The following is a 24,374-nucleotide window of genomic DNA, read 5'->3' as shown; positions in this document are numbered from 1 at the left end:
AATTGTGGATTTAAACAATGGCAGATGTTTGAGTAAAGCAGGGATAGAGGCACACAGAGGGGTTATTTTAAAAAATGAACAAACAAACCAGTTTTAACAAGGAGAAATATCAGAGATGGGTACAACATCAAAAGGCTAACAAAACAGAGCCTTTTCCAACTCCCGTCTTGTGCACATTGTTTTAAGCTGTCACTCCTTGCTCAAACCTCTGTCGTTATTTAAAATCACCATTTTTTCTTATCAGTTTCTTTTCACTTGTTTTGTTCAAACCTCTGCTGTTTTTGTAAAACTGACATTTTCCTTTCTGCTCCCTCCATCCTTGTTTTACTCAAACTTCTGCCATTGTTTTAAACCACCACTTTACTCCTCAGTGTTCCTTCCTTCTCACTCCTATGCAATGGCCACTGCTGCTGTGCAACATGCCTTTTCTTTCAGTGCTCCCCTCCTTTGCCTTGACTTCAACCTCTAATGGAAATTTAATGATGCCAGCATGAGCATAGCTGGGGAGGGGGGGGCCGAGGGGCAGCTGCCCCCCCCAAATGAAGTAAATAAAATAAAAATACATAACATCTCAGTTCCCCCCATAACATAAAGCCTGTCCCCATTAATGGATATATCCTTTATTTATGGTGAAAATAAAGTCCATGAATTGAAGATCTCACAAGGAATGGAGCAACAGCTTTCGAAAGCAGCTCTACCACCACCAGAAAGCCCAGAGAAGTGATATCAAGGAGAAGTGCTCATCTGATTTTATCTAAATTCATGCTGCCCAATCAGAAATCAGAATCCTTCCTGATCATTTGGGTCACACTTGCATAATATTTGTCATGAAATTGTTCTTACTGGTACCTTTAAAATATTTTGTCGAACTCTTTCAGTCTTTGTAAATTTCCCAGCTACTTTAACTAGTTATAAAAATCTAGACAGAATATATAGATGTAGGCTAGCACAACTAACCAAAAATAACCACATTTTCATCGATATAAAAAGCAGAGACATCACCTTGCCGACAAAGCTCTGTATCGTTAAAGCTATGGTTTTCCCAGTAGTGATGTATGGAAGTGACAACTGGACCATAAAGAAGGCTGATCACCAAAGAATTGATGCTTTTGAATTATGGTGCTGGAGGAGACTCTTGAGAGTCCCATGGACTGTAAGAAGATCAAACCTATCCATTCTTAAGGAAATCAGCCCTGAGTGCTCACTGGAAGGACAGATCCTGAAGCTGAGGCTCCAATACTTTGGAGTGCCTGGCTGCTCTGGTCCATAGGGTCACGAAGAGTCGGACACGACTAAATGACTAAACAGCAACAACGGCTGAATTAAACTTTTTAACTAGTTCATATTAAAGAATCACATGATTTGTATATTGTATAAACCAAACTATGGTTTGTCAGGCCAGCTTTACTCCCCATTGTCTTTTTTTTACTGCTGTTATATACTAAGCTAAGCTGAGGTTTGTCCTTGGCTACAATTTGTGGTTAGCGAGGAGAAAGCTTAACACATCAAACCAAATCTTGAAAGGAGCCCAAACATCAGATTTCATCTGCTGAAATGGGCATTCACCTTGGTAGCCAGGAATCAAGTGAAAGGGAAGAAATGGTCTTGTCATATTCCCTAAGGGGGTTATCTAAAGTCCAGTTTCATAACAATCCTGCCCATGACTCCAAATCATGCACAGCTGACAAAACAAATAAATAACATGAACATGGGCTGCAATCGTGTACACTGGACTAGGTAATGGCCATAATTCCCCTTGCAGTTTTATTCCAAGTGCAGCCGTCTCTGTGCGGGCTGCTGTATTTCACACATAACTGTGGTTATGATAACACTTGTGATGGGGAATCTCATAGTTTATTAAAAATGCCATATTGCATTGTGGTACCAGTACTGATTTATAGCACATTGCTTTTCAGCTAGCCTCATACGAATGCTTCTCCAGAAATATTTCACTGCAAAACAGGAAGGAGCAATGTCATGTAAGTTGTCCCTAAAGAAATAGCATTGGTTTGCTACTCTTCTTTCTGGACAGATGTCGAATAACTGATTTTCAACACAGAAGATGCAGTAGTATTTTTTGTGGATGTACTTCAAAGTTAGTTTCAGCTTCGTTATTAACACCACATTCCAGGGCTCAACCCTCGCAAAACATTAGGTTGCTAGGGTCTACCTGGGTTAGCCCTAGTTCAAAGTAAGTTTGAAGAAGTGTGTTCCAGGTGAGTAGGATGGGAGTGGGGAGTTACATATATAGCTCACATTGAAATAAGTAATAATAATAATAATAATGAAGGTGTTTGCTCAATTTGCTGTGATTTCAATGAAGTTCCTGGTGGATGCTGCTAACTTGTTTCCCCTAAAAACACCTTTGCATAGCAATTGCCAAATTCTTTTATTCCTAAATCATATCGGAGTGACCCTTTAAGAGGCAATCTTACATAAAGCACCCTGAAATCCTGCAAGAGAATCCTGTAAGAATCTTGCAGAAACCATCCTAAAACCCTTTAAGAATTTCAAGTGAAACCAGAGCTTACCAGAACCATGCAAACATGTGGGCTTCCAGAAAGTAACCTGCAGCCACCTTGCTAAGAGAGGACAGTTACGGTTATGACTTATAAAGCCCTATATGGCTTAGGCCATATAGGCTATCGGAAAGACCCATGTTCTCCCATAGGAACCAGCCTGGGTTCTATGGTCTTTGAGGGAGGCTCTTCCCTCTGTCCCTTTGCCCTTACAGGTTGGGATGTGGTAGAGGGCCTTCTCAGTGGATGCTTCCAGATTCTGGAACTCCCTTCCAAGAGAGGCTAGACTGGCTCCCTCCTTGTCCTTCCGCCAGCAGGTAAAAACAGTTTTATTCTGGCAAGATTTTAAAACTGTTTTTAAGGAAAGGGTTTTTACTTCTTTGCTTTTTTATATATAACCGACTTGTTTACTAAATTTTATAGATTTGTTTTTATATAGATTTAATTCTATTATAGTTTAATTGCTTTTTAATTATTACCTTTTATATGCTTTTAGCTTTCTGTGTTTTATCCTTGTTGTTTCAATTTTTGTGAGTTATCTTGTGTCCCAATTCTGGGGAAGAGGAAGCAATAAATATAATGATAATGGTGATGGTCAATCACACACACACACACACACACACACACACACACACTATCCGTATGGCCCAGTGCAGCACCAGAGTAAAAAAACGTGTGTGGGGGGTGTTCATGCACGTGCAAACTCCTCTCTGGGGCCTTCATCTTTGCAAAGTCCCAGTAAGTCATAGTTTGGTTTAGAGTATCATGCAAATCAGGCCAATGTTGTTCAGCATTATTTGCTATGGCCAACCTTAATCAGTGTGTGTGTACACACACACACACACACACACACACACATATCTCAATATATCTCACTAAACATATATGCTGTAGAAGCTGAAGGGTATTTAAAAATTTTCTTTTTTCCTGCCCCCCAAATATCTGACTGCTTTAAACAGCAGTGCTTAGCCATATACCAGCTCTCCAGTGTAAGTATCACAACTTCCTCTTGAACACAGCACAGACAACATACGTACTTGATTATATGATGAGTAACTAAATAATTCCACCATCACTGCAAAAATTCATCTGCACAATGTCATGTGTACTTGAGGGAAGGGTGAGCACTATAATTAAGTATTAAGCCGTTTCACTAGCACGAGTCTGCCATAAAGTATGAAATGGCTATTATTAATATCCTTAAGGTCCCATTTTATGTACAAGGTTGGTGGAATACAGATGGAATAGCTTAAAAAAACAAAATCTTCTGTACCATTGTATGTGTATGCTTTTGTTCGAAGATGCAAAGACAGAAAAAAACTGCAGCAGATGTGAATAGTGATAACTACTGATGCTAAAAGTGATGCAAAAAGGTTATAATGTCAGGCTCCCATGCACTATCTGGTCATAGTTATGGTTGCCATATGTCCTCTTTTTCCAGAACACGTCCTCTTTTTCATGGGTAGAGTCGTCATAGCCATCCATAGTTAAAAGCAGGTCAGCAAAATGTGTCCTATTTTTTGCTCTTCGAAATAAGGCAGCTCTATAATTCCACTATGAATTCTGGCAGCTGGTGAAATACGGGAAGAAATGAAACTGCTTTTATCAGTGGGAAGAAACAATTGAAACACGTTCTTAATGTGGGATAAAAGAACAGGCATATCAGAAGCTAAACTGCTGCTGTGGAACAAAAGGAACTTTTTTGGCACTATTTAAAATAGTTTTTAGAGAAGTGAACTCAGAGAGTGGTATTTTGCCTCTCCCAACTTCTTGGTTCCTGTCTCACTTTGCTAGAAGAATAGAAAAGATACAGAGTCGTCGGATAAGCATAAAGCTGCCACCAATGTGCCGTAGAGGCAAGTAGTGCATTTATTTCATGACCAGATGCTAGTTCCGGCTGAAAAGGAATATCAAATTAACTGGAATTGCAGCTTCAGACACCTCCTGTCTCTTTACTTTGTAATTGTTGAATCTTCTGTTTTCACAAGGAAGGTAGGATGTTGCCAGGAGGTTGAATGGCTCCCTCCTCCGTGTCCTTTGTGAAAAAGTAGCCCCAAATTTAGCTTTGTGTCCCATGGCAGAGGAACTTTTCAGCATGTTTCCTGTACATGGCAGAAATGTGCCACCAGGAGAGGGAGGACTCAGGGACAAAAGTTCAGGGTCCCTGTCAGCTGAATGAGCAGCAGGATCTGCAAAATTAGCAGGGCTGGCTGGCCACATTTTGAAGCAAATGCTTTCCCACATCACCCAGAAAGACAGCGGTCACTGGAAGGGAAGGACTATGTTATTAAGTTGTTCCTTGCCTTCTGAGGCAACCCAACCGCTGCAGAAAGTTGCATTTTTCTCCTTCTGCTCCGTATATTTAAAGTGGGGAAATTTCTTATCCCTTTATTTTTTCTTCTTGTATGTGTGTGTGTTTAAGACTGCATAAGCAGTGCAACTTATAGTGAGCGATGAGCTTAATAAATAATAATAATAGTTTATATCATTAATGTGGGTATAATACAAAAATCCCCTAGAGGTCTACCTAGAAGAGATAATCGTAACAACAACTGCTGTCAGGGAACTGACATCAGAGGAAAGGGAGGTGGTAGGGCTCCCAGAGGCTGGGAGAGAGTCAGCAGCTAAAGCAGGGACCAGCAGGGGGAGCGAGAGGTCTCTGGAGGAGGATCTCAGTAATGCTGCGAGAGACGCAGCAGCCAAGGCAGGAACTAGCAGGGGAGAGAAAGGGGTGAGAGACACGTCCAGCGAAAACAGCGGGGAGGTGTCAGAAGCAACCGTAGGGAGACCCATACTTCGCCGGAAGCTGCCACGTTGTGAGTCCAGGAGACGCGTTTCCGTTAAGGAGCTTCTTTGCTGGAAACGCTTCCGCAGGCAGCCACTGTCAGACTCTACTAGTGACTAGAGCAGACATGTCTGAGGAGCTCTGTCACACACAGAGGTTTGTGGAGCCGCACAAACTCTGAGGGGGCACAATTTTAAGCACAAGCAGCTAATCATCCCCTCATAGCAGTCTGACAGTCTTTGTACGCTGCCTGTGCAGGAGAAAGCATCATGAGCAACCCAGCCGGAACCGGAGAGGCAGGGGTTGGAGCTGGTCCAAGCTTGGAAGAAAGGTATCAAGCTTTGGAGGTCCAACTTGCGCTGCAGACGGCGAGGCTCGAGGAGAGAAGGGCTCAGGATGCAGACAAAAAGGGGAGAACCACTCAGTTCCCCAGAAAGGTACCAGGATTGGTGCAGAAGTTTGGGGGGGACCCCAAGGATTACCATGCCTTTAGGACAGAGATGCAATATGCCCTTAATGTGCAGTTTGATGAGTTCCCTGATGAGGAATCGCGAGTTGCTTTCGTAATTGGGCATCTTGAGAAGGGGGCGCGAGACTGGGTTCGACCCCTGATGGCAACGCACAATGATATCCTAAAGGACACTATGAAGTTCTTTCGTGCAATGGATATCATGTTTTCCAGCGATATTGAGGAAGGGGTGGTGCGCAGACAGCTAATGGCTTGCAAGCAGGGAAGCCGATCTGTCCGTGAGTACTGGACTGAATTTACCATGCTGATTCACAGATTGGGGTGGGATTTATCGGCGGCACCCATTCAGATGCTATTTGAAGAAGGTCTTTCTTCGGCTGTGAAAGATGAGCTGTCCCGGAGCCCCAGGGCGGTGTCTATGGATCAGCTGACCAAATCTGCGCTGGCCATTGGAGCGCGCCAGGAGGCAAGAGCCTTGGAGAGGCAGGAAGGGAGAGGGGAACGTTGGAAGGAGTTCCGCATTCCAGACATTCCTGAGCCAGCTTTCCCGCCGGCAGAGCCGATGGAAGTCGGAACAGCGCGCGCGCGCGCAGTTTCAAAGCCCAGTGAGGGGGCTAAGAAGGAGGGAAAAGGAGCCCGGAAATGCTATCTCTGCCAACAGCCAGGCCACTTTGCCAGAGTCTGCCCCCAGAGGAAGGAATGACAAGGGATGGTGGGAGCTGTTGAGGGGGGAGAGCAGGGAGAAATGGAGCAGGTAAAAGCCAACGCCTGGTTGCCACCGTCAGGGCACTGCAGCCAGGCCAAAGAGCAGTGAAAGTGCCCGTGCCAGAAGCTCCTCGACCTGCTCTAGTGATTGAAGTGTCGCTAGAGCTGCAAAATGGACACCCCCTAAAAATAAAGGCGCTGTTGGACTCAGGCAGCTCCTGCAATTTTATGAGCAAGGAGTTTGCTGCTGAACACCAGATACAGACTATCCCTTTAAGCAACCCCCTGCAGGTGACTACGATCGATGGCAGGGAGTTGTTGGGAGGAGGAGTCAGCTTGCAGACCGTCCCAATGATAATGAGGGTGGCAAGGCACACAGAACTGATAGCGTTTAATGTGGCCACCTTGGGAGGCGCTCCCATTATTTTGGGAATGAGCTGGCTAGCCCTACATGATCCGCTGGTGGGCTGGCATCAAAGAGTGGTTTCCTTCGGTTCAGCACATTGCTTAGAACACTGCAGGGGGGGAAAGGGTTCAGCAGGGGCCCAAGCCACCCTGGCAGGGACTGAAGTAATGGAGAAGGGGAAGGTGCCACCACAGTATGCTGATCTCAGCGACGTGTTCAGCGAGAAGGAAGCTGACCAACTACCCCCGCATAGGCCCTTTGATTGCCAGATCAATTTACTCCCTGGAGCACAGCTTCCTGTAGGCAAGTTGTATGCCATGTCAGACAGGGAAATGCAGGAGTTGCGAGAGTTCATTGACAAGAACCTGAAGAGAGGCTTCATCAGAGAGTCCAAGGCAGCGGGGGGTAGCCCAGTGTTTTTTGTGGATAAAAAGCACACGGACAAGCCGAGACTTGTATGTGATTTCAGGCGGTTAAATGCAGTGACAGAGCCGGCGGCTTTTCCTATGCCCAGGATTGATGATATTTTGACCAGGGTGCGGAAGGGAAAGATTTTTACAAAGCTGGACCTAAGGGGGGCGTACAACCTGATACGTATAAGGAAAGGGGATGAATGGAAAACCACCATGTTCACCCCTTTGGGGGCATTTGAATACCTCGTGATGCCTTTTGGATTACAAACAGGCTCCGCGTGTTTTCAATCATTCATGAACCACGTACTGGGGCCTTTGCTCTACAAGAATTGCGTGGCCTTCCTAGATGATGTGTTGGTGTATTCGGAGAATGAGGAGCAACATGTGAGAGACGTCAGAGAAGTGTTGAGCAGGCTGCAAGCCAACAGGCTGTGGGTGAAACTGGAGAAGTGTCAGTTTCATACCAAGGAGGTGGAATTCCTGGGGTACCGCTTGTCAGACAAGGGGTTGGCCATGGACCCCGGCAAGGTTCAAGCAGTGCTGGAATGGAAAACACCCAAAACCAAGAAGGATGTGCAGAGGTTCCTAGGGTTTGGAAACTTTTATCGTAAGTTCATCCGAAACTTCGCCCACCTGACGGCGCCCATCACGGACTGTCTCAGCAGTAAAAAGAAGTTTGTTTGGATGGCGGAGGCGGAGCGAGCGTTTGAGGAACTGAAAAGGGCCTTCGCCTCTGATGAACAACTTCTGCATGTGGATTTACAAAAAAAGCTGAGGGTCGAAACAGACGCATCTGACAGAGCCATAGGGGCGGTGCTTCTTCTGCAGCCGGGGAAGGAGGAGTCAGAGTGGCGACCGTGTGCATTCTTTTCGCGAAAGCTGAACAAATCCGAGAGGAACTACACGGTGTACGACCGGGAACTTCTTGCGATTCATGAGGCTTTCCGGAGATGGAGGCACCTGCTAATTGGTGCACAACATAAGGTGCAAGTGTGCACGGACCATAAGAATCTAGAGTATTGGAGAACTGCGCGAGTGCTCAACCAACGGCAGTTGAGATGGGCCCAGGAGTTCTCCAAATTTAACTTTGAGATTTGTTACGTGCCAGGCCCAGAGAACGTTAGGGCGGACGCTCTCTCACGCAAACCTGAATATTTGGAGGGGGAGGGAGCACCCGAAGAGACCCATGTCATTCCAGAGGACCGCTGGGTGTGTGGGGCGGCATTGGTGGGGCAAAGGGAACTGGTAGAGGGAACGGTGCAGGATGAATACGCCCAGGACAAACTCAGGGGTCTCAGGAGGGAGGGAGACAAACCCGGGGGTTTTGAGGAGAGAAACGGGGCGTTGTACTACAAGGGAGCGTTATATATACCTGAAGGGGAATTGAGGGAAAAGGTACTCAAGCAACTGCACGATAGCCCCACAGCAGGGCATTTTGGGCAACACAAAACCATGTGGCTGGTTACCAGGGAATTCTGGTGGCCCAAGGTCAGGGAAGATGTGCGGGAGTATGTGAGAGGGTGTGACCAATGCCAACGAGCCAAGGGGGAGAGGCGGGCACCGGCAGGTTTATTAGAACCACTACCCACGCCGGAAAGACCATGGGAGGCAGTGGCAATAGATTTCATGACTGATCTGCCAAGGTCCAGAGGGAAAACAGCCATCATGGTTGTGGTAGACCTGTTAACCAAGATGGCCCACTTTATAGCCTGCTCACATGCGGTCACAGCGGAAGAAACCGCTAAATTGTTTGTGGAAAATGTGTTTAGGCTGCATGGCGCCCCCTTGAGGGTGGTTTCTGACCGAGGGAAACAATTTACTTCCAGGTTCTGGAGGAAGCTCATGAGCTTATTGCATGTAGAGGTGAATTTCTCAACTGCCCGTCATCCAGAAACCAACGGGCAGGCGGAAAGAGCTAATGGTGTCCTCCAGCAATATTTGAGGTGTTATGTGAATGACAGAGAGAATGATTGGGTGGAGAAGCTGGCGTTGGCAGAATTTGCCTACAACAATGCAGAGAACGTGTCCACGGGGATGAGCCCCTTTTTGGCTAATCACGGGTGTCATCCCCGAGCCTTCCCAGGGGGGGAAGGGGAGAACTGGAGCGTTCCAGCTGCAGAACAGTTCGTTGAAGAAATGGAAGCGATCCATCGCCAGCTCCAACTTAACTTAAACAGGGCTAAGGAGGAATATAAGAGGCAGGCAGACAAAACCAGAAGGGAAGGGGAAAGCATTAGGGTGGGGGACCAGGTGTGGCTGTCCACTCAAGGGTTACCATTCAAAGGGGGTTGTAAGAAGTTAAGACCCAAAAGGCTGGGCCCATTTGAAGTCACGCAGCAGGTCAACCCAGTGGCTTTCAGACTCCGGTTACCGAACCACATGAAGCTGCACCCAGTGTTCCACAGGTCGTTGCTGTCACCGTATAAAGGGGACAGAGAAGGGAGGGTCAATAGGGGACCAGCTATGGAGGAAAAGGAACACAGCTACCATGTAGCGGAGATTCTCGATTCCAGGTGGAAGGGAGATCAAGTAGAGTATTTGGTAGTGTGGGAAGGGGAGCCGGAGTCGGAAAACACCTGGGTCATGGCAGAGGATGTAGATGACGAGGTTTTGATAGAAACTTTTCATCAGAGATTCCCTCGTAAACCTCAGCCAGTGGCGAGGTTCCGGAGGGAATACTTCGCCACCACCGACGAAGAAGAAGAGTTGGAGGGGTTCTCTGATTCCGAGGCGGAGGAGGATTCAGCGAGCCGGAACGAAGACCGATGGGGGGAAATGTTCGAGACGTCTGAAGATGAAGAGGATTCTTTTCGGGGTTTTAGCTCCTCACCGCCCAGAGGAGAGAGTAGGGGCGGGGGGGAAGGGGGCCCTGGAGGGGAGGTGGATGTCAGGGAACTGACATCAGAGGAAAGGGAGGTGGTAGGGCTCCCAGAGGCTGGGAGAGAGTCAGCAGCTAAAGCAGGGACCAGCAGGGGGAGCGAGAGGTCTCTGGAGGAGGATCTCAGTAATGCTGCGAGAGACGCAGCAGCCAAGGCAGGAACTAGCAGGGGAGAGAAAGGGGTGAGAGACACGTCCAGCGAAAACAGCGGGGAGGTGTCAGAAGCAACCGTAGGGAGACCCATACTTCGCCGGAAGCTGCCACGTCGTGAGTCCAGGAGACGCGTTTCCGTTAAGGAGCTTCTTTGCTGGAAACGCTTCCGCAGGCAGCCACTGTCAGACTCTACTAGTGACTAGAGCAGACATGTCTGAGGAGCTCTGTCACACACAGAGGTTTGTGGAGCCGCACAAACTCTGAGGGGGCACAATTTTAAGCACAAGCAGCTAATCATCCCCTCATAACTGCCTTCCACATTATCGCATTTTCCTATAGTAGCTGAATGCTTCCCATGGTTGCTCAGCATTAACCTATGTCTCAAAATACTGGGATTTGTTTTCAAATCTGGGGAATAATTTTCAGTTCTTCATACTGGTAAACATAGGAATAAAAACCCCTAAGAGATAAAATTCATCCTATGGGTGCTGCAGCCTGAAGGTCTCAACTGTCATCATTTCAACACTATAAATATCTGCTTATTTGAAAAGCTTGGCATATGAAATACATTATCTTTAAGTGCTGTCCTGTGTATGATTGCGGTTCACTGTGGATTCTTTTGCTTCTGTTTTTAATTCCAAATGCATTGGGCTACATTTTCAAGTCTCAATGAAGCCACAGGAACGAGGTTTTAACCCCGCTTCTACTCCATGCCTCAGTGAGTATAAATCAGGGCACTGGCCTCTTTAATGCTGATAATAATAGATAATAATAGAATTTTTACACACACAGGCTTGGCTCATGCATGACAGTAAGCTATAGTATAAAATCTGGCTCTCTGATAATCACTTGCATTCTCAAATCTCACATACCTTACTCCTTGCCTTGCATTTCAGGAAAAAGGGAATAAAAAACCCCCCATTTTGTTGGCTGCACTCCTCCCCATATGTACCCCATGCGAACCAGTGCTTGTGGTTTCTTTCTTTCCAAAAGTGAGGCTTTGTTTCTGGCTTATTGCTTGTGGTTTGTGAGAAACAAACCACCAGCACTGGTTAGCAGTGTGTCTGCTTCATCCGGTATGGCCGAAGGGAGTGGTAACTACCATGCACCATGTAAGATTACATACAAACAGGGTCACAAAAACATTACAGTTCTATCCAATGCTGCGTGAGCAGAATTCCAGTTGTGCATCAGGAGTTTCTCTTCCTCTTTTCCCCACACGCACCCCAAAATCAACTCTAATAAATAGTGAAAGTTGGCACACTGCAAAAAGTATGGTATTAAAGTAAATGCATCTTAAAGCAGATTCTGAGAATATATTTTTTTGCAACATGAAGATCAGAGAAGCAAAAATGATTGTAAAACAGCTTAAGTGAATAATTCCAGGTTGATGGGCAATTGGGAAACCTCAGGCTTCTGCTGTCATAAAACTGACACTGGAGAAGAAATGGCTACAGAATCTGATCTCACAGCAATACTAAATCCATAGTGATACAGAGCTAGTGTTAGAAAGGGGTCTCATATGTCTAATAACGAGAATTTCAGCTGCTAGAGATGCTGCATATCATCTCTGACCTCCGTCTGTGACATCTGTATTCATGATATTGTTAGATTATTTATGTGATGCTTATTTCTATTTGGACGCCAGATTCCCTTCCCCCCTATCTTTCTCATTTGGAGGGAGGGGAGAGGTCAACAGTGACACTACTCAGTTATTGTTGCAACTGGGTGGTTATTGTTTACTCTACTGATGAGGAATTTTGCTAGCACCAGGATATTGCACACAGGGCCTCTTGCTGGTGGTGACATGAGTCTCCTAGATATCTGGTGAATATGTCCTTCCCAAATCACCCACTATGGTTGACCTGACATTTGAACTGAGTCTCCCAAGGACTAGTTGGAGTACATTGGCTTTTGTGAGTCTGTCTCACAAATGTGTGGGTCTGGCGGGACTCCACCACCTCAGAACACACACAAATATTGCTTGTCTCTCTACTTCTCCTCCCCCTGCAAAACTCCCCATACTTCAAAATTAGTTTAGAAGGCTTTGAGTCTGAACCTTTTCATGACATGTTCTCTTTCCAATTGAAGGAGGGCTTTTTTGGGTCTGGCAGCACTTTCACACAAACAGCCCCTATGTACATTTGATGTTCTATGAAGACTGCATGAAGTGTTTGCCTAATCTACACCATGGCTTAGCAGAAGTGTGTTGGCTGCTAGGGAGGAGATCACAACTGCTTTGCTCTTCCGTGGTCCTTTTAGTTCATTGCAGCGTAGCAACTATGTGAAGGTTTGGCGTAGTGTGTTGTCTGAACCTGGGACTGACGTTGAGTTCTCTCTACCATAACCATGATCTGCAGTCAAGATATGTTCATGGCTACAGACTGGGATTGAGGAGGAGAGATCTGAACTACTATTAAAACAACACACTAAACAAAACCTTGGACTAAAGGTTTATGGACTGGGAAGGAGCAATGAGGGTGTGAGTTTCTCTTTGGGAGCCAACATTTTTGGTGGTCCCAGTAAGAACCTTCAGGTCCTACAGAAGTGCTTTTAATATTAATACAATACTTGTTTAAATGACAGCATATTAACTATCACATTTCTCTGATTCATATCTCTATCTGATATTTGATTTCAATAGCAGCATTGTTATCTGAATACCTTCAGATGGTATAATCTAGTGAAAATTAAACTCAGAAACTGGTGTTAAGAGTCCAGCTCAGTGTCTTTAATTTAGAATCGTAGTAACTAACCAAACTTGCTAGAATTATTTGTGAGCAGGTATTAATAAAATGATTTCTATTTTCTAACCATTTTTTCTTATATCAGTACTACTCTCTTTTTAAATACAGAGTATCTATGTTTGTCATGTTAATCATTATGTATTCAATGGGCTTAATAGTGAGCTGTTATTTGTAGTTCTATTTTCCTCCCTTTCCTTAATTTTCTTTTTAAAACCCTTTATAGCACAGCATGAAAAGAAGCATTACTTCATTCAGAACTATTATTTTGCAAAACAAGCCTTCCCATTTCACCTGAACATGGCCTTTAAATTGCTGCCTGGGATGCCAGGTCTCACTATGACTATTTAGCTAGCTCAGTGTTCTACATGCTACAGGAGAATTCTTCTCAGCTAAAATCAAAGTGTAAGCACATTTTACCTGCCACTTGGTACTTTTAATTATGTATACTTGCATTTGCTTGCTTTTTCTTAACACTAGGGGACCAACTTTTTCTTCATCAGATCTTGCATACAAGTGAAGAATAACTGAGGAGATAATGTTGGTGGGAGGAGGGGGGTAAGAATAAAGAAAACTGGTTGCCAAGATTTATTTCTTCTTCAAGTCCTTATCTCAATTATGTGCAATCTTCTGACACAGGGGGAAAACAATTATCCCGTGATATGATCACATGATTTTTCTGAATAGGCTGCTTCAGAAAAACATTTCACTATATGAAAACAAAAGCCAAATTACACATGGCTGCTCAATGTGTCTCTTTAAGTTATCGCTTACTCCAGGCATAGGCAAATTCAGCCCTCCAGCTGTTTTGGGACTACAACTCCCATCATCCCTAGCTAACAGGACCAGTGGTCAGGGATGATGGGAATTGTAATCTCAAAACCATCTGGTGGGCCAAGTTTGCCTATGCCTGGCTTACTCATTTGGTCGATTCCGAGTCTAAAAATCAGCAAGCTATAGGTGTATATCACTTTCCAGTTGAACAAGCCAGCCCACTGAGACATAAAAAGCTGGATGAGGGCATGGCCTAACATAGGCTTATCACAATAGTCATACCCTCCAAGTGTCCCAATTTTCTAGGAACAGTCCCGGAATTATGAAAGCTGTCCTGGTTTTTTATTTGATCCCATACTGTCCCTATTTTCCCCATCAATGCCAGGGACAGGGAGAGCGATGGTGATGGCTGAAGCTGAAAGGGAGCATCCTGTTGCCTCTCCATGGCTGCTACTGCCAGCTTCCCCCTTTGGGCAGCTCACAGAGGCTCCTGGAGAGTGGGCAAGGAGGAGGAGAGGCTGCAGCCGCTGAGGCCCAGCCCCACATGACATGCTGGCTCTGAGGGGCAGACAGAGGCCAGGGCTACCCTGAGCGAGAAGAAAGGGTGACGACTGAAACACAGCACAAGGTGTATTGATTTTTTAAAAAAATGCTTTGTGCATCCGCATCCAATCTTGTCCTTTTCTAAAATTTATTTATTGGTGTGTGTTTTTCTTTTTGTAAATCTACCAAAGAACAAAACAAAATGGGATTAAGGGGTGGGTGGGGAGGTTGAGGAGGGTCATCTGGGTGGGAGTGAGAAAAGTCCCTATTTTCATCAGAAGAATGTTGGAGGGTATGTAGTATTGTAAGCTGTACAGCTGTATACACACCATGCCTTTAATGCCCATTCGAAACCCATTCAAAGAATTCTGGGCACTGCAGTTTACGCCACACAGAGTTACAATTCCCAGCCACCTTTAAGGGTGCCCAGAGGGAAAGAACATGCTCCAGAATAGCACATCATTTCCCTTGGATATTTTGTTTCTCTTCTCTTTGAATCATTTCTCTTTCGTTTTAATTATGTGTGTTTCTTTGCTCTCGCCTCTTCTAATTTTCTAATGCCTACACTACATCCTATATTTCTTCTATAGCTTCCCCCTGTTGCATTGTTTTGCTATGACTGTCAGCAAGAATTGTATACGAGGCATAACATAAATTATTCCAGTTGCATTATTTATTTCATAATCACTCCCAGAAAATTTATTCCTTACTTGCTGAATTAAACATTTTTAGAGGTCAGTCTTAATAACATGTACTGTACTTGCATGGAAATTCTAGATATATATATATTGTGCCAACAACTAATTGTTGCAAAAGAGGCCATTACAACAGCAATGTAGAAACACTGGGCCACTATTTCATGGACAGTCGTGAGTGGTTCCATGCAGATGGCATGGTGATGATTGTCTGAATATGTGACCTTTGCATATTTATTAACCTAGATTTCATTTAGATTTTTGTATTCCAACTTTTAACAAGGTGCTACACATTAAATCCCCAAAGAGTTGGGCAAGCATCCATTCATCCACCCACAGAACAATCCTATGCATATTTATTCAGAAGTAAGTCCCACTGTATTCACTGCAAGCACCTTAGGCTGCAATCCTACACACACTGATGTGAAAAGAAGCCCACTGAATTCAGTGGGATTTACTTATGAGTAAACATGCATAGGGCTGCTATGTCAGTTGCCTTTAACAGGCTCCTCTGCTGCCCCCTGAGTCAGAGCACTGATCCTCTCAATCATAGTTCATATTCTATGACTCAATGATTCTCCAGTCCCTTTAAAATCATTTACAACTATCTTCTCCTCTCCCCATCCCACATATTTTACTTTCCCCCTTACAGCAGCATGTTGTTGATGTCCTATATAAATGTTAATGAGAATTGTAGCTGTAGATGTACTGAGAAGCTCTTCTGGAAACACTGTGATCACTGCCAATACAAATTAGTTGCTATTAATACTCATTTGCGGATATCATGCAGAGAATTTGCAAGAGTTTTGTTTTCTTCGGTAGTGATAATATATTTTTTAAAAGCATCATAGTCATAAAAGATAATTTTCTGCAGCTCATTCATGGCATTATTTCTCTCTCTTTTACTGCTTCAAACATTCTCCTGCCAGCTACTATGTACACTAAGCTACTGTATATACTACAATCTGAAAGGATAACAAACAGAAAATATGGTTGTTGCCACAGACGATCCAAACCCAAAGCTTTCTTTCTGTCATGCCCCCATTTCTTCGTTCTTGCCACCCACATGACATCAGGATGAAGTCCAAATGCATTTAAAGCATTTTAAAAATATGATCCATTACCACTGTGGCATGAAAACAAGACATTTTGGGGGGAAATGTCTCAACCACAAATACTGTATTGCAGGAATAGAGGTGAAGGACAGAAATGGCCAGGTGGGTAAAACTTGGCATATTTGTGAGGTATCTCCATTACAGTTTTGGTCTGTTTCTGCACTCAGTGCTTGAGTTTCTTTGGAATGTATATAATTTAAGAACTTGATTGCAGACATTTTGCATTAGCATCTGTATTGAAAAACTCTGCATTCTGCTGAAGTGCAGAATGCTAGCCCAAGTTTTTGCAATTCTTTTATCATTCAATAGTCGAGAAACATTTTCGTCACTACATTTTTTGTGGCAGTAAGGAATACATAAATCAAGCAAGGACAATCGATATAACAGCATTTCATGCCAAACAAGCTGATAGGCAATGTAAGATGACAAATGTGACAGCTATGTGTCTTAACATCCAAAAAGGTTTATTACAAACATCACCTCACCTTTACTCTAACTCTCCAAGCCACCACAAAACAAAGACATGCAAGGAGAAGACAAGACACAAAGATGACAGGCAAGAGGCAATGTCATTCTAGCAACAACAGTACAATGCCTGTCTTCAGAAAAAGTGATCCCACACATGTTAAGTAGCCAGTGATCCAAAGCCATTTGTCAGAAAAAAAGAATATAGGATGTATGCAGAGAATGATGGCTGTGCTATCACCTGGAACTTATCATTGCAGATGACACACAAGACTGTAGCGCAGGTAGAGATGAAGAAGTAGAAGAAATGGATCTAGAGCCCATGCGTAAGGCAACACATGTCATTTGAGGCTCAAACAATTTTAATAGAACTCTAGAAGTGCCTAGGACACTGAAGCTATCAAGGGGCAAAAAGACTATGCAGAGAGAAAAATTAGCTCAGTTCTTGCATAACACCATTGTTAACGTGTTGGATGAACCACCCTCACCCATCAATACCTGAAAGACAATGTGACCCAGGGGCTCAATAGTGACACAGAGGACCTATTCCTCATGGGATTGGGGAAGGCTGTAGTATATTAGTAGAACATTTATGTTGCATGCAGAAGGCATGCAACATCCCTGGCACCTCTAGGTTGGGCTGGGAGAAACCCCTGCTTGAAACCTTGGAGACCCATTGCTAGTCAGTGTAAGACAATACTGAGCTAAGATGGATCAATGACTCCTTTCTTTGAAAAAGGGAGAAGGAATTGCCCAAGTGGCTCACATGTTGAAATGACTTGGCAGCTGTGTGCAGAACACAAGGTCTGCTGCCAGCAACAGCGTATGAATCAGGGAATTGGCAGCTGAGCAATAAAAAAGACACTTTCCCCAGGTTACAGATCTGTACAGAAGATGATGTGACCATGGTATCATTCTTCTGCCTGCTGTCACTATGTAACTGACTATGGGCTCTCAGCACCTTCAGTAAGCACAGCCAAAAAGAGGTCTCAGTTTTTCTGAGGTCGGGCAAGTACGAAGAATGAAGCTCCAGTGACATGCATTCCCCGTTTTTTTCAATCAGTCACAGAGTTCTACTTTAAGCACACCTGCCTTCTTGCTATTCAGCAGCATCTATGCTACAAGATATGTGTGGGTGTTCCTTTCTTTGTTCAGGGGCTGAAATGCCACCAGTCAGAATAGAAAATTCAAGCAAGGTGCCTTTGAGTTACATTGAAACTAAATGCCAAAGTTTACCTTAGTTCCTTGAAGGGGTCTGCCCTGACATTGGGAGTTTCTATGGATTTAGGGAACACTACGCCTTCTGCTCCTGAAATAACAAAACAGAACACAAGTGTATATGTTATAAACTGTCATATGTGGCACATTTTACAGTTAATCTATCTCTAACCTATAACATACATCCTATATCCTTATAACTACCCAGAGCGAGGATACTGAGACTCCCCTCTGCCTGTGATATATTTGTTCAACTTATAGAAACAATAATTTAGTGCATTAAGGGCTCTAATCCTATACATGTTCACTTGGGAGAAAGTAACATTCACCACAGTAAGACGTGCTTAGTAAAGACTCTTAGGATTGGATTGCACAAATGCATAAATGTAAAGCATTTTTTTTACAGATATATTTAAAGCAGGTCTTAAATGAGGTACTATATGAATACAAACCCCTTGAATGAGCTGTCTTTCCAAATGCAGTCAATGTGTGTGGTGTTATTTCTCAATTCTTTTTAGAAAAGTTCTCAAAAGGTGGTGAATTACTCTGGAGGTGCATCATTGCTGCCCAAAATGGCTGAACACATGCTGTATTGCCTCCTCCCTTTGTTTGTTACAGTTGATCCAGCACATAGGTATGTATGCATTTTTATATATATTTATTACTTGCTTGCATTTATTACCTGCCTTTCACAAAAAGTCCAAGGGCAAGTTATATATCAGCAAAAAGGTAAAATACAGCATACAAGGCAGTTAGCAGTTAAGCAACCGATCAACAAATAAGGCTAAACCAATCAACAACCATTGTTGTTGTTTAGTTGTGTCCAACTCTTCATGACCCCATGGACCAGAGCACGCCAGGCACTCCTGTCTTCCACTGCCTCCCGCAGTTTGGTCAAGCTCATTTTAGTAGCTTCAAGAACACTGTCCAACCATCTCGTCCTCTGCCATCCCCTTCTCCTTGTGCCCTCAATCTTTCCCAACATCAGGGTCTTTTCCAGGGAGTTGTCTCTTCTCATGAGGTGGCCAAAGTATTGGAGTCTCAGTTTCAGGATCTGTCCTTCCAGTGAGCACTCGGGGTTGATTTCCTTCAGAATGGATAGGTTTGATCTTCTTGCAGTCCATGGGACTCTCAAGAGTCGCCTCCAGCACCATAATTCAAAAGCATCATTTTTTCGGTGATCAGCCTCCTTTATGGTCCAGCTTTCACTTCCATACATCATTACTGGCATATTCCCAAATGCCTGGAGGGAAAAATATATGTGCCTGTATATATTTTCTGAAAATCCTCCATGCTGAAGCTAGGCAGCCATCAGGTAGCAGGGAGTCCCAAAGTTTGAGGGCTACCACTGAGAAGGTTTTGTTCTGATTCACACAATGATCCAGGCAACTCAAATGATTGAATCAGCTGAGAACTGGTCATGTGGGAAAAATTAAGCATTTGCATGTGATGCACAACAACAGAGAGTTAATGGATTTGATGTGACTGGTCTTTTGGAGCTTTTCCTCTCCAAGAGAATGTGGAAACTGGAACTGGGAAACTGTGCTACATTTAAATTGCCTGGGACATTTCAGATGTACAGTGGTACCTCGGGTTAAGTACTTAATTCGTTCCAGAGGTCCGTTCTTAACCTGAAACTGTTCTTAACCTGAAGCACCACTTTAGCTAATGGGGCCTCCTGCTGCCGCCGCGCCACCGGAGCATGATTTCTGTTCTCATCCTGAAGCAAAGATCTAAACCTGAAGCACTATTTCTGGGTTAGCGGAGTCTGTAACCTGAAGCGTATGTAACGTGAAGCGTATGTAACCTGAGGTACCACTGTAGCTACATACTAACCCTTCTGCACTTCAACTAACTTTGACTATGCAAAAATGATGGCTTCAACAATCACTTAAACAGCTATTGAAATTGGCCACAGGGCATGGCTGAGTCTTTCTATTGGAACTGCTGTTGACTCCCATTTCTTCAATTAGGCTGCTTATAGTCACAGTTTGCTGCTGCAGTGGCCTGCAGACTGAAACCTACAATTTTTTCTATCCTGCCTGCACTCACTACTGCATTTTGCTGGATAAGAGACTACTCCAACGCAATGAAGGAAATGATGCAAGGGGCCATTAATGACTGCACACCCTGCCCACAAAATATGCCCAGCACTGCCCAGGTAAGTCTCCTAGGCAAAATGCTGACACAGAAATTGTAATATCTGGTAAGGCATCAGAGTAAGGTGCCTGTTTCTGTGGCATATGGAAACTTTGAGCTAGCTCATGTGCTTGACTGCTGCTGTTGCTTCTGTCTGGCTATCAGGAACGAAAGAAAGAAACCATTTCATTATACCTGATCCATCCATACTGGGCGGAAAGCAAACCTTGTCAAATCTGCTGGTAAATCAACAGCTTTTATAGCTTTTGCCATTGCAAACACTACTGCCTCTGCTGTGAACAAAGCTCTGTTTCTTTGGAAACTATAGGGAATATTGTTTTCAACAACACAATTGATTTTTGTGGTGTATCGTCGTATATCTACAACAAGTTAGATAAGATAGTGGGAATCTATTATGTAATGTGTATTTATACCTACTGTACATTCCATGACAATAAATTATTCTCTTCTTTTATTATTTGCAAAAGAGTTTGATTAAAACCAAGGCCTGGCAAATCTTTCTTTTGACACTATGTAATTTACCAGCAATAAATGTTCATAAACAGTTTGAGTGGAAAATCCATAAAGCTATTTCAGCTTTATTTTAAGTTCCATTTAATGCCCCTCAAAAATGATTTCATCAATGTGTGTTCCATTAACTGGCTTTCTGCCCAATAACTTAATTCCACACAATCAATCAGGAATTTATAAAGCATGTGACAGGATCTATCTAAAGTGTTTTGAATTACTGTAATGATTCACTCAATACTTTTATTTTTCGCCCCCTCCCCGGTACTGGTGAAAACTGGGGAAATAAATTTGTCAAAAATCTCTAATGTGCATTTGGTGACTGCAGGAACAATGTGGAAAGCTTTTATATTAAACTACTGCACAGTATCGCAGATACATTTGGTGACAGCAAAAAGCTTTATGCTAAAAGAAAACAAGTAACCATTTGAAAACTCCATTGTAGGATATATTCCTATAGCCATTGCCACATGATAGGGGTTTTATTTTTGACGAGCACTGACTAGAAAGCTGGTGCCTGGTCGGTTTCAATATATCCATTGTGAACACTTTTTAAAATGTAGGTGTTTAAGTTCAGAATATGCCTGTTGCCACAGCCAAGCTTCTTTTTTTACTGAATAATGTCATCTGTTTTATGTAGCAATTATTATTATTATTTAAATAATATTTATTAGTTTTCCAACAAATTAAACACAACACTACACTACAAAAAACCACAAAAGAAAAAAACATACAATATAATACAATACAAAAAAACCACTGCAAAAACACTAACATACATCTAACAAAGCCAAACAAAAACCATTTAAAACACAATCCAATTTCAATATCTTATCTTTCTTTCACTAATTTCCACAACCGCCTCGCACCTCCCTTTTTGTATTCCACTTCTATTAATTGTTTCAGCAATTCCTTTCCATCTTCCTCTGTTTTCTATCCTATAATTGTCTTAACACATTCTAACCTTATTTTCCCTTTAATGCTCTATTACTCTATTAATCTATTTATGCTTAATTCCTTATAACATTTCTACTAAAGCCATATAACTTCATTCCAACGTTTTTCTAACATTCATTAATTTTACAGTATTTCTGTAAATAATCTTTAAACTTTTTCCAGTCTTCCTCCACCGACTCTTCTTCCTGGTCTCGGATTCTGCCAGTCATTTCCGCCAATTTCATGTAGTCCATCAACTTCATCTGCCATTCTTCCCTGGTGGGTAAATCTTGTGTCTTCCAATATTTTGCAATGAGTATTCTTGCTGCTGTTGTTGCATACATAAAAAAAATTCTGTCCTTCTTTAACACCAATTGGCCAACTATGCCCAGGAGAAAGGCCTCCGGTTTCTTAAGGAAGGTATATTTAAATAACTTTTTCATTTCATTATAAATCATCTCCCAGAATGCCTTAATCCTTGGGCACGTCCACCAAAGGCGAAAAAATGTACCTTCAGTCTCATTACATTTCCAGCATTTATTATGGTAGATTTTTTCAAGCTTAACTGGTGTCATGTACCACCTATAAATCATTTTCATTAAATTTTCTCTTAAGGCATTACATGCCGTAAATTTCATAGCTGTGGTCCATAACCATTCCCAGTCAGCCATCATTATGTTATGTCCAACATCTTGTGCCCATTTAATCATAGCTGATTTCACCGTTTCATCCTGAGTGTTCCATTTCAACAGCAAGTTATACATTCTTGACAAATTCTTAGTTTTTGGATCTAACAATTCTGTTTCCAATTTTGATTTTTCCACCTGGAAACCAACTTATTTGACAATAATGGAGCCAATCTCGCACTTTGTTTTTCAATTTTTCAAAGCTCTGCAATTTTATTCTCTCTCCATCTGGTTCCAGAATTTCCCAATATTTCGGCCATTTGGCCTCCATATTGAGTTTTTTCTGTGCCTTCGCTTCCATTGGTGACAACCATCTTGGGGTTTCCCCCCCTAACAAATCCTTATATCTTATCCAAACATTAAGCAATGCTTTTCTAACAATATGATTTTTAAATGCTTTATGTGCTTTTACCTGTTTTATGTAGCAATTAAACCAAAGCATGCATTCCATGGTGTATAGTTTATCTATGGTTGCAACAGCTGCCATTACACTTTTAGAGTCAAAGAAGCAGCAGAATCATAGAGCTGAAAGGTAATCTAGTCCAAGAAAGATGGCCATACAACCTCTGCTTAAAAATCTCCAATGAAGGAGATTCCACAACCTCCTGAGGGAGTCTGCTCTACTGTCAAACATCTCTTACTGTGAGAAAGTTCTTCCTGATGTTTAGTCAGAATTTCCTTTCTTGTAACCTGAAGCCATTGTTTCGAGTCCTCGCCTCCAGAGCAGGAGAAAACAAGCTTGCTCTATCTGGCATGTGACAGCCCTTGAGATGTTTGAAGATGGCTATCATATCTCCTCTCAGTTTCCTCTTTTCCAGACTAAACATACCCAGCTCCTTCAACCGTTCCCCATAAGGCTTGGTTTCCAGACCTCTGATCATCTTGGTTGCTCCCATCTGCACACGTTCCAACTTGTCAATATCCTTCTTAAATTGTGACACCCAGAACTGGACACAGTATTCTAGGTGGAGCCTGGAAGTCTTGACTTCCAGTATTGGGATGTGCCAGCCACAGAGTGAAAGAGTGAAACCCTGCAACTCACCATCACTTTTGAATATAAGCAGAATTTTTTATTTTTTTCAAAAATGCGAAACACCCAGAATTGGTTCTCCGAAAGGTCAAAGTTCGTAAGTCAGATGAGGACGACAGAGGCACCACATTTATAACTCACCCATAACAGTTTTTGTACAAGTAGAGACAGAAATTGTTCACTGGGCGGAATAGCCCACAGTCTGCAAAACATAACCAAAGAAAGAAGCCCAAGCTGCATGTCTTGTAAAGGGCCTGAGCATCACAGAAATGGACTAATTTGGGGCACTGCACGACTTGTTTGTACCTGCCTCCTCACTGTGTTTGAGACAACTCACAACAATAAAATTAGGACAACACACACAATCTTTCAAAAACACTAACTAGCTGTTAATAAGCAGAATGTCTGCAAACTTCAGCTTTATTGGCTTTGCATGGAAGGGGAACCCAGAGGTAGCTCAGTTCACCTCATTAAAAATAATAGGGTTGCAGAACTGGTGGACTACAAAAAGAATGCATGGATACAGAAATCATGAATGTGATTCATTTTCAGCACCATGTTCTATGATGTAATGTACTTACTACATGGAGGATGAGACCAATGGGCCTGAGCAGAATGCTTTGTGCCATAATATCCCACCCCCCAAAGGAAAGATTTTCAAAAAGAGATAAGGTTTACTCAAATCATTTTGATCCCAGGCTGTTTGAGCTTCAGTTTGCTGAACTGTTTCCCAGCAGTACTTATAACAACATCAGCATTGGTGAGCTTTTTTTTTTTTTTTACTAGCTGTATTTGTTGCTGGTGCTAGTTTTGTGTGAAACACTAGCGTGTGGGCTTACAAAACCAGAAATAGTCCATGCAAAAAGTTTCCAAGGAGAACATCCCTCTCTCTTAAAGCAGATTATGTTTCAGAAGAGTTTCAAGGAAAGCTCAAGGAATATAGAATAAATCTGCCTTGCATTAAATTCAGAAACTGTACTATATGTTCCTTTGCTAATCCTTATGGCACCAAATCAATATTAATCTGATGCTGGTTGATGCTTCTTTCGTAAATAGGATTAAGGTTAACACAATATAGACAGATATATCAGACCTGGACATTAAATCCATGTCTGCTGCCTTGGTTTTACCCTTTCCTTTCATATCTGCTTTATATCCAAATCCTAAAGAAAT

At 43.0% G+C, this 24,374-nt stretch overlaps 1 protein-coding gene and 1 long non-coding RNA gene across 3 annotated transcripts in view; one reads left to right on the top strand and one right to left on the bottom strand.

Annotated features, from left to right (window-relative positions):
* The window catches only part of LOC309526019, a 79,965-nt gene extending 60,140 nt beyond the window's left edge, over positions 1 to 19,825 (top strand). The window contains exons 3-4 of the long non-coding RNA XR_014216623.1: positions 13,299 to 13,477; positions 18,401 to 19,825. This is a non-coding gene — a long non-coding RNA (uncharacterized lncRNA). The remainder of the gene's footprint in view (positions 1 to 13,298; positions 13,478 to 18,400) is intronic.
* The window catches only part of SGCD (sarcoglycan delta), a 410,213-nt gene that overhangs the window by 35,772 nt on the left and 350,067 nt on the right, over positions 1 to 24,374 (bottom strand). For both annotated transcript variants that reach the window (XM_082211838.1, XM_082211837.1), the window contains one exon: positions 17,901 to 17,973. In XM_082211838.1, coding sequence (XP_082067964.1) covers positions 17,901 to 17,973 — 73 coding nt within the window. The remainder of the gene's footprint in view (positions 1 to 17,900; positions 17,974 to 24,374) is intronic.

The sequence above is a fragment of the Podarcis vaucheri genome, assembly GCF_965113315.1.
Source record: "Podarcis vaucheri genome assembly, chromosome: 2".
In the NCBI taxonomy this organism is placed as follows: Eukaryota; Metazoa; Chordata; class Lepidosauria; order Squamata; family Lacertidae; genus Podarcis; species Podarcis vaucheri.
The sequence above is the reverse complement of the archived record's forward strand: the minus strand, read 5'-3'. Positions and strand labels throughout refer to the sequence as shown.